The sequence below is a fragment of the Cariama cristata genome, unplaced genomic scaffold, assembly GCF_000690535.1.
Source record: "Cariama cristata isolate BGI_N322 unplaced genomic scaffold, ASM69053v1 scaffold3732, whole genome shotgun sequence".
In the NCBI taxonomy this organism is placed as follows: Eukaryota; Metazoa; Chordata; class Aves; order Cariamiformes; family Cariamidae; genus Cariama; species Cariama cristata.
In genome coordinates, this window is record NW_009603063.1 from 46,368 (window position 1) to 57,206 (window position 10,839).

At 35.8% G+C, this 10,839-nt stretch overlaps 1 protein-coding gene across 1 annotated transcript in view; it reads right to left on the bottom strand.

The window, feature by feature from the left end:
* LOC104157613 (sodium channel protein type 2 subunit alpha) overlaps positions 1-7,343 on the bottom strand; it is a gene marked incomplete at its 3' end in the record, with an annotated part of 53,705 nt that extends 46,362 nt beyond the window's left edge. The window contains exons 1-3 of the mRNA XM_009695017.1: positions 7,077-7,343; positions 3,819-3,937; positions 1,192-1,281 (exon numbers count right to left, since the gene is read on the bottom strand). Coding sequence (XP_009693319.1) covers positions 1,192-1,281; positions 3,819-3,937; positions 7,077-7,343 — 476 coding nt within the window. The remainder of the gene's footprint in view (positions 1-1,191; positions 1,282-3,818; positions 3,938-7,076) is intronic.
* Positions 7,344-10,839: the final 3,496 nt, after the last annotated feature.

Sequence of the window (10,839 nt, forward strand, 5' to 3'; positions counted from 1 at the left end):
ACCAAAAATATTTACAAATGCCAATAAAATCCAGCTACGCATTTTGACTAAAAAATGTGATTGAAATGTAAAAAGTAAAAATATTCAATTCTGGCATTCTAAGTCATTTCAGTTTTCAATTTTCTAACTCCAATATTGAAATTTAGTTTCATTTATATCTTCAATGGAAAAGAATTGAAATTAAACTGCTTAAAAGACTTGAACTGGTTTTCAGACTTGAGCCAACCTGAAAACAATTTTCCAGTGTGAATTTTTTCAGTTCAATTACTAAAAAAATTCTTTCCGGCACAACTTTACTCAACAGATGAGAAGGACTTCTGCTGTAAATGGCACAGTATAATAACAGGAAGAAACATCCAAGCCAGCTATCTTTATTCATAAATATTTACTATATGCTGGACAACCTGAATACATGTATGTTCATATTGAACTCTAAATGAGAATGCTTCCACTGACTTTAATAGCCCTATGATTTCACTTTTGATTACTGAAGATTAAACAGGTATGTATCATCCAAAGCAGCTAGGAATGAAGAAGCAGCAGAAGCATAAAATGCTATTGCAAAAATGAAGCACCATGAAGAGCAGTGTTTCACACTGTGGTCTACAGCCTTGGAACTATCACAAAATATGCACCAACTGTATATTGGCACCAAGCAGTTGACATCATATTGGACTTTTTCTCTTCCTACGGGAAGATTAGCCAACTACTTAAACTCCTTTTTAATACCTTATTTTTCATACAAGCTTTCCATTGTTAGATTGTCTTTGGTAAGGGAAAGCTGCACTATAGTGAAGGCAGCCATGCATTAGATGATCCCTTTATCTGTAACCATTATTGCAATAGTGAGGGAAGAGTGTATTTCCCCACATTCCTGCACAGACATTACATAGAATGCAGTGGAAAATATTTATAATCCACTTTTTTCATGGTCATAAAACAAGCTTCTCTTCTTACATTCCTCATCTAGTACTGCAAACAGAGGATGGACATTGAACAACTTGAAATGAGGCAAGTCCTGTAAAATATATGTATTTAATATTACACAGAAGAAATAGCATCAGAATAGCTGTTGAAAGGATATGCCAACAAGTTAGCTGAGGCCAGTGGATGCCATCCTAATATAAAATAATTAGCAGCAGTTTATTTCCAATTGCTGAATATTATTCAAAGAAAGTCCATTTAACTTACTCTACATTCTTTGTCCAGTCGGGAGGGTTACTCATGGTCATAAATACACAGTTGGTCAAAATAGTGCACATGATAAGCATGCTGAATAATGTAGGTTAGGAGTTAAGGAATGCAAGCCAGAAAATCTCATAAAAAGAGTAGCAAATAACAAGACACTTTGGCAGATTTCCACTATCAGGAGCTATTTATCCTTCCACTGCTCTGTTAACACTCACAGGAAAGCCCTGAAGATGTTAAAGTTTCCACAGTCACTGCTGTGCAGCTAAAAGAGAACAATCACATACTAAAAATTAGAAAAATCTGAAAGATATAAAAAAAAACCCTAACCCTTAATCTTAAGAAGACCTTAGTTGTTTTTTTCTTTCGAATAAAAATGTGAAAGTTTGAAGTAGTAGCTTCTAATTTAGTAGAATAACATAAAAAGCATTTGTTTGGGCTGATTTAGACAAATCTGATCTACTTCATGCATACAAAACAGTGAAAAATACATTTTCTTCACTTTTCTTCTGTTATGTTTCACCATAAAGTTTGGCATGCATTAACGTTTTTGCTTATCATTATAATACATATATTGAAAGCTAGTTATCACATAGCAGGAGAGACCATAGGGAAATTTTAGGGAGAAAGGTATTTTATTACTGCCTGCTTTATATATGGCTTTTGTAATATATATGTTGGTGGAGGAGAAGGCACATGATATTTTCAAAAAAGAAATCTAAAAAGAATTCCAGAACAGGTCCAAGTCATAAATAATTTCATTGATCTTAACAGAACTGCTCTGGATCTACAACCTTTCACTGTCAGGACTGATGACATTCTTAGAAATGAAAATACAAACACTAACATGAAAACCACACAGATGATGCACGAACTGTCCACCCGATGGCACCATCACCTAAAATTAGAAAGAGCTCGATTTTGAGAGGAGCTTTAGCTTCTGTAACTACAATGCAGGTTCATACAGTGCTCCTAAATAGAAATTCGAGTATACTGGGGTGGGAAGCACTGTGAGGTTCCCCTCATAAAATCTTCTTTGCATGTCTACATTAATGAAAAAAAAAAAATTCAAGCAACAGTAAGTACCTCTGCCTTCTGAACCATCACACAACTGTGGATAACATTTAACAATTCTTCGGGTTTTCTGCTCAGTAAATATATTTTAAATCCTTTACTCAGAATCTAGTTTCTTACTATGTAGTTCATATATGAACAAAGCAGTAGAGAAAGAAAGGTATTTTAAAAAACATAAAAAATAATGTGTTATAAAAGTGTTTCACAAGCCTGTATTTTACACAGGCTTTCAAAATCCTTTTTGATTAAATGTCCTCTCAGAGTTGCAAATCCTCACTATTCTTCCATCAGTGCAGAAATAACTAGAATGTATCTTCCCACAATTTTAACAATGTTTTTTAACATTCTGACTTTGGTGACTCTAGCTTTTCACCACTATCTCTGTCCCATGATCTTCCATTATTCCGTGTAATTGACTAATGCTCTGTAACATGCTAAGGACTGACATATAATTGACAAATTATTTGTAGTGACACCTGTAGTAACCAAAGACAAAACAGGCTGTGTAGAGTCATGATTGACTCAAGTCATTTGGAGGCTAGCCATTGGTAACAACATCCAACACATAAAAACCATTGTAATTATCAGACTTCCATTATACCAAGATTGAAAAAGGTCCTTTCAATATTTATTCTATATGATCTTACGATCCCTATATGTAAACAAAACTACTTTCACTGTTAGACTCTTGTAAGCGTGCAAACATTTGTATTTGTTCTGTAAGCAAGCTGACTTGCTGAAGTCAATGCCCTCATTGCTCATATCAGCATTTGGGATCAGTCCAGTGGGAAGCCTACTATAGTCAGTTATCAAAACACTGAAAAAGACAAAATAATAGGTAAGTCATTATGATCATTTAGCTTTGCAAATCTCTACCTGCAATGTGGAAATCCCATGACTTACTTGAAGACTGAAATTAAAACGTCTACAGGATCATGAGTGCATAATGAAATAATGATCAAGAAATAAAATAGACTGGCACGATACATATAGGACTGAGAATGTACAATAAAACAAGAAGCCTAAGCTGTTTTATCAACATATCCTTCTGCAATTGTAATCTGAATCAGAAAATGAAAAGGAATAATGAAACCATATTTTCACTAAGTATTCATGCAAGCACAAACCTGGGATCAAAGATTTGATTTTTAACACAAAGTGTCAGGGAAGAACTGAAAGCATTTTGAGTAATGTATCTGCAGTTTATGAAAAATGTGGAGGAGAGGAAAAGATGAAAAAAGTTGTAATGATTACAGGAAAAATGACGGAAGGGAAGGGAAGGGAAAAAATAGGTGGAGGAAGAAAAAAGACACAGGAAGAAACTGCAAAGGACGATGACTGGTAGTCTGGCTTCTGATATTACCATATTAAGATCCTGCAATGAACACAAATGTAAAAAGCGAATAAGTAAAAGTACAGAAGACAGAAATTGTAGAGAGAAGAGGGACAAAACACTATAGATCATACTGATCATGGGACATGTGCCAGAGAATGATTTAACCACTAAGGAACATTTCATTCACTACAGTTTTAGACTAACCACTTGAAAAGGATATGAATGTACCAAAATCTTAATAGCTATTTTTCTAAGAGGATTGAAAGGAGTTAACATGTACAGGGCAGAGGTGGCACTGAATCGGAATATTGCCTTCCCTTTATTCAATACTATAAAGGTCTGGAAAAAGAAACACAGAATGAAAAATAGCATTTAAAAGACACCAAGTTACAAACAAGTTACAAGTTCAAACCCAGAATCATTTTTATTTCATCATTAATCACATTTGGTCAAACTCTTCTTCCATTTATACCTCCTCCAGAATCACAATCCCCTTATCCAGTTTACACATAGCCAAATGACTATAAATATAATTGCATGAAAACATTTGAGTAAGTTTATTTAGAAATCGTAAGTAATCCTGATATTGCTAGCTAGAAAACAGACAGGTATATAAGGTACAAATGTAGATAATATTTGAAGAATTAGTATACTTTTTGTACCTTATAATATATACACTGAGGTATGTAACTTTAAAAAAAAAAGAGAGCCATTAAAACTTCAACATTCCCTGAATCAAATAACCAGCACTAATTATCAAATCAAAGTACTAAGACAATAGTACTACAAAGTGATCTACATTTCAAGAGTGATCTTCATGAAAATAAGGAAATTGAGAGTGGTCAATAACCAATTTTTCACGTAACACTAACGTACTTTTTGCTGTACCCTAGGAAAAGAATAATATATCGCTGCTTCTTTCAACTATTTTCTGTGAGAGTTTCATACCTGTGATTTTATTTTTCTTATGTCATGCTTTACTTTAACCTAATACAGAACTCAGTCATCCATATATTTTTACTGTCTGTCCACAGTTTCAGCAATAATTCATGTGTACTACTAACATTAAAAAAAAAAGCATTTATAAATGTAATAGTTTTAATAAAACCTGGGAAATTAAGAAGAATAAAGCCTTTATTTAACATGCAGTAAGTTCTTAAATTATTTAGATTTCCATGCATTTGGGGAAATTCCTATCTAAATCTATCATCTCTTCTTTCTACACGTGGGTGAAAGTTCATGCTTATTGAAGGTAAATGGATCTAGCCAGCATTGTGGCAGCCCTAAAAAGCCCAAAGGGAACATAAGCCATGCAAACCTGGAGCACAGCCAGTAGCCATGACCTGCCTCAGCTGGAATCAGAGGGTAGCATTTGTAAAGATTATGCTTTACTTTCTGAGCAGTTGTGCCAAATACAGCAGCCAAAATCCTGAGAACACAATGCCCTCCCATCTGAAATCATAACTTTCAGCACTTCCAAACTGAATGTATTTGCATTCCCAGATATCCATTGCTTCTCGCACCATGCTTTGGTCCTTTACTGTAGAGCAGAAAGGATTGGTCTGTAATGCACTCTGCTACCATTGTGTTTCAACTCTATTACTATTCTTCCTGGAGTTCAGGAAAATATGCTCTCAAATCAGAGTTTTTCATGTTTTCTGTTCCCTTTACTCTAACAAAAACTCTGATGAAGCTGTGGGATGCTGACTCATCAAGACATACAAAAAATTTAAAACGGAGCCTGAACTAAACAAGGGTGTTCAAAGATATGCAAAGAACGCCAAGAAAAATAATAGCAGAAATTATGATTGTCACGCACATGTAGTTTGGAGTCTTACATCTCCTAGTAGAAACCACTATGCTGTTGGAAAAGACCGAGACAACCACTATGCATTTCTCAACCAGGAACAAGCAGTTCAGCACGATTTTACTTCACGTCCATGCTTCATTGCAGAATTACTTGTCTGTTTTCCAAAGCACGATAATATGTGTGCTAACTTTAAGATTTCCAGCACCGAATTTAGACTCTTACTACGGCAGAACTGGGAAAGAAGGAAGGAAAGGGATCAACACTTGGACCCAAATTCCATTTGCTTTACTTCCAGACTTCAACAGGGTAAATCACTTGAGTAAAGGGACTAGAACACGATACTTAATTGAAAATCTTGTCTTCAAATTTAACTCACGATTCTCCATAGCATAAATTGAGTTTTAGAAATTCTGCAATGAACATTTAAGGTACAGCTGATTTTTTTTAAGCTGTTCTGTCTGCCTATATTGTTAATGTTTCAACAAGTTAGTGACGAGGCATACCCCTAATTCCTGCAGGGAATATCTTAATTTGTGGTTTTTTACTTAGTTCAAGTTTGACTCCTAACAATTCTTGGGTGTTTTCTTCCTTTTTCTTTTAAGTAGTTTTTTTTCTTTCATGGTTTTTGTGTTTTGTTTTGCTTTTTGTTTTGTTTTTTTTTTAATTCACTTGTTTTCATTCACTAGCTAATTTCCACAGGAAAGAAAAGAAAGCACAAGAAAAAAAACTATGAAGACAGAAAAACTAAAAACAACATTGGTAATTTCTTCTTTACTGGTTCAATAATGATGGTGCAATACATACGATGCCAAAATCTGAGGGACTGGAATTCTGGAGGAAACCCAAGGCCATATGGTCAAAAATCTAAAGTTCAGCACTTTTGTGCTTGGCCACGACAGTTGTTGTTGCTACTTTAAACAAAAAAGGAAATGTGTGGTTTTATTTTTTTAAAAATGAACATATCTATAAACTATTTTTAAAATTACATAACATTCTGTCGACACTCCAAGAGGAATTCCTACCTCCTCTTTATTTATGTCCCTCTTTTAAACACCTCCTTTTTGATAACAATCATAGAACAACATAAATCTGGATATGAAAAATTTTTCACCCAGACTAAGATGGATATATGATGCCTCTACAGAGTACTAAATGGACAAGGACGATCTTTGGCACATCCTGAGAAATTACCTTTACATACTTCTCTATCCTTCCCAGCAACAAGAGAATGCAACCTAGGCTTTCCACGTGACAGTGAAGAAAGCTACTGAGAAGGTGTCTAGCTACCTTTGAGATATGTTTCATAGTGAAGATTTGCTCCTTTCACATCTATAATACAGCAATTCATAAAATAATAATTCTAAAGATAACTCCTGTGCTACTTCTTCAGTTCTTCTGCGTGTAAAACACTGAAAGTTACAAGTTTCAGTAAAGTGCCAGATACATTAAAATAAGCCTAAATGCATCTCTACCGACAGACCAGGTCCCACAAACTTTCATTACTAACTTCTGTTCTTACAACTGAGATTTCTGCCAATGAAATCAGCTGCTGGGGGAATGTATTAAACATAAAGACCAGGTCCAAAATAATGGAAATACTATGTCTGTGAGAGGGTTCCTTGTATTTTAATCTTCTTAAAGTCTGATAGAAATACAAAATACACTCACTTTTTTATTGATATAATATGGGTCCAGGTCTTCCAAGGGCTCGGACACCATTCCTGGAGGTATGTCACCGTAAATAAATGGCAGTGTCTTTCCTGCCTCCAAGTCACTATTTGGCTTTGGGCCATCTTCATCATCATCATCTTTGCGTTCTTGTTTGGATTTTTTAGCTTTTTCTTCATTGATACGCTGCTCAATAGCTGCAAGCGATTCTCTTGTGAAATAGCGGAAGCTGTCAGGTCCTGGTGGTACCAGCACTGATTGTGCCATCTTTTCATCCTGCACCTCTTAATTACTGTTTAGCCTCTCTCATAAAAAAGTGCTAAAAATATAAAAAACAGAAAAAAAATTAGAGCAACACAAATAGCTACAATCAATGTAAAGGAATATACCTTCATAGAATTTTCTGTGGGTCATCTTGTTAAATTCAGTAAACATCATCCAAGAGGAGGCAGCTGTGAAACTGTTTTTTTCGTTTGTTTTTATTTCAAGACAAACCATTTTCCTTTGCAACTGGCCTCTTAGTGTTGTCTTGAAGGAATTAATTCTTAAAACATTTAGTTTAGAATTCACTTAGTGCTTGTGACAATAGATTGCCAATTCTATAGACCATATAAAAAAAGTATCACATACAATACTATAACATCTTCTTGCCTTTATCAAGGGTAATGTTATCCACTCCAGTCAATAAAGTAGGAGATATTTTCCACTACATTCAGTGTGAGGAATCAACAGTTCTGAAATGATTCTCGTTCGATGTTGAGGAGTGAGACTCCAGACAATTCACCTCCTTATTATCCTGAAAGTTGCACCTTGTACCAACACTCTCTCCAGCTGTAAGGACCAGAAAGGACTCCTAGAATCCACTACTGCCATGTAACGCCAGAGGGATCAGTTGAAAGCAATGTGAGATGCTCCTTCTCTATGACTACAAATATCCTGCCTTTGCAGAGCTGCCAGTTCAGGAAACAAGATTCAGGCATAAGCACCTGTGTTCAGATCTCCTACCTGGCAACACACTGTGCACTGGAAAAATAGCTGAATTAAACAAAAAATGATCTTTAATCATTACATACTGCACTTAGATCTTTTATGTCTTATACCATATCAGTTGTTTATATTTTTCACAGTTCCCATGAACAAGAGCAGAACCATCTCCTCTTAACGTCTCCAGACAGTTCAGTTAAAAAGAACAAGTGGAAAATATTCCCAATGCAAATACTTTGATCTGAAATCATAAACGGGATCTCTGCTGTAGCCCTCAGGAATTATTCTCAGGAGTCCTTCTCCTGAGTAAGCACATTAAAAATATAGCAAATGCAATAAAAAAGTAACAACCTCCAAGTAAGACAATATACCCAAGAAACAATTATCAAATTAAAACAATGCAATAATTAGAATACAATCAGCATGATCCTATTTTACTGTCTCGCTAAATACACATATCCCAGCACAGCTGCAACAAATTCGTATTTTTGAAGCCTTCTAAATAAACTGCAACACGATTCTTTCTCCTCCTTTTCAACCATATGCACATAGCCATTTACACCTACACAGACATCCACACACATCCCAACTCCTGCAGGTCTCCCTGTGAGCATGCTCTTCCATTGCGGGCAAACGCACCTGGTGCATTCTGTCATGGACGGTCTGTAGCAAACTGCTGCTGGGAGCTGCACTGACTAGTGGCAGCAGAAGGGTTAATTAGGGAAATGAAAGTGGTCCTGCAGCAGAATCCTGTTAGATTTTATTGTTAATTACAGAAAAAAAAAAAAAAAAGGCATAATCTTGTTTTAAGACTGCAGGAAACAATTAAAAATTCATTACCACTGATGAATCTTGCACTTTTGTGGGTTTGGAATGGCACCAAGGAAGACTGCAGCTAAAATTCCATCATGCCTTTTCCTTTTTCTTTTTTTTTTTTTTTCCACTTTTTTTTTTTTAAAATTCTCCTTTTACAGCCCACACCTAACTTCCTGCAAAAAAAAATGAAGGATCCTGGTCATTGAAGTCAAACCTGGCATTTCCTGTGCGAGCCTACGAAGTGCTATAACGCTGATTGCCACGAGGTGGTGCTGATACACATCCGTACATCCTGGTCAGACGTGGTGAAGAATTTTTGCATGCTCGAACACTTGCTTAAACTGAGACTCTGGCACTAAAATACACGATTTTATATAACCAGGCAGGTCTCAGGATTCTCAAAAATTCTTTTGAATACATAGCAGCTACTGCTGATGAGACCATAGCTGTTAAAACTGTGAAAGTGACACAGAAAGTAAGTAGGAGGGATAGCAAAGTAAGAGAAATAGAAAAATGGAGGTTGCACAGGCAGGGTACAACCAAAGCAGTTGCTGAGACTGGATTATCGGCGGTCTGGATTATTTTAAACCATAGCTTGTATCGGTTTTCTAAAATAAATTTGTACAATATATTTGATGGATGTGTATTCTTTGTAAACCCAGGAAAGCCAGCAATGAGAGGGACGGATGGCAGTTTTGACTGTTCACTGCAGTGCCGAATTCCTGTACGGAAATCACCCGCTGTAGCAGGGAGCAAGACGAGATGATCAGGAGCACTGCAAGCCCCTCCCATGTGGCAAATCAATAAGACATCACCTTTGGACACCACTCCACCTAAAGCCATCCTACTTCTTTTCACTCTCCTGCTTTCTCTATTTTCTATGCTTACTGATTTTCATACTTGTTCTCCCGCTGCACTAATAAAACTTTTTTAGCCTCTCTCTTTCCCCACCATCAACCTTCTGCCCTTCCCTCCTTCGTACCCTCCCTCACACGTACCCAAATCTCTTCCAAATTTTCAAGCAACACATGGCTCTATCTATAGATTCAGACCTCCAGGCAGTCATTTCCTTCTGTCCCTCTGCCATGACCTGTCCTTCAGCTGTGAAGAGGACTAAAGCAGCTGTGGAAAGTAATAAAAAGCAGAGAGTCACTCTAAAGTGAGAAAGGCTGCAGAAGGAAAGAGTACAGCAGCTGAAGAAACGCCATCATGGCTTTGAAAAAAGGACAATGAAGAAAGGGACAAATATTGATAATTTGGTTCTTTGGTAATTGTAGTGAGAGTATGAAGTTTGTCTGGATCAAAATAGTGGTTTTGAAATTTTCCGCAACTAAGAAAAAAATATATTGAATAAGAAATATAATTTAACCACATCAGAAGTATTGATATGGTGTTGAATCATTTAAACATTACACAATTTTTTTTTAAAAAAAATGTTAAAAGCCCTTTTTTTTAATAGAGTTTTATAGAGTTTTCTACTTTCACAAAATATTCAATGAAATCAATAGAAATTTTGCAAACAATTCCATGTAACCATTTTTTTTTTGTTACAAAACTTTGGATAAAAACTTCTGGCTGGCTCTAATTAGGACTGTGGTTTACTTGGGGCTGCTCTCTAGTCCCAAAATAAGGTGATTATGAGGCAGCACAGATCCACAGAGGAGTAAAGGAACTTCTAACTCAAAAGTATTTTGATTATTTATATGTGTGGATATGTACATATGTGTTTATACAGCTGCTTATGAAAGTTAGAGTAAACCAAGCAGCTGAAAAGCTGGGCTAATTCACACAACATGGAAAAGAAGCTTCATTCTGCTGTTAATGGTATATTAAGTTAAAATGTCTTATTATTTGTTTCTTATCGTACAGGTCTGAAATTACCCAAGATCTCAATTTGATTTCCACCAGTGCTGTACAATCTACATGCATGGTGTTAGGAAAGACAGTGAAAAGTAAAGACAAA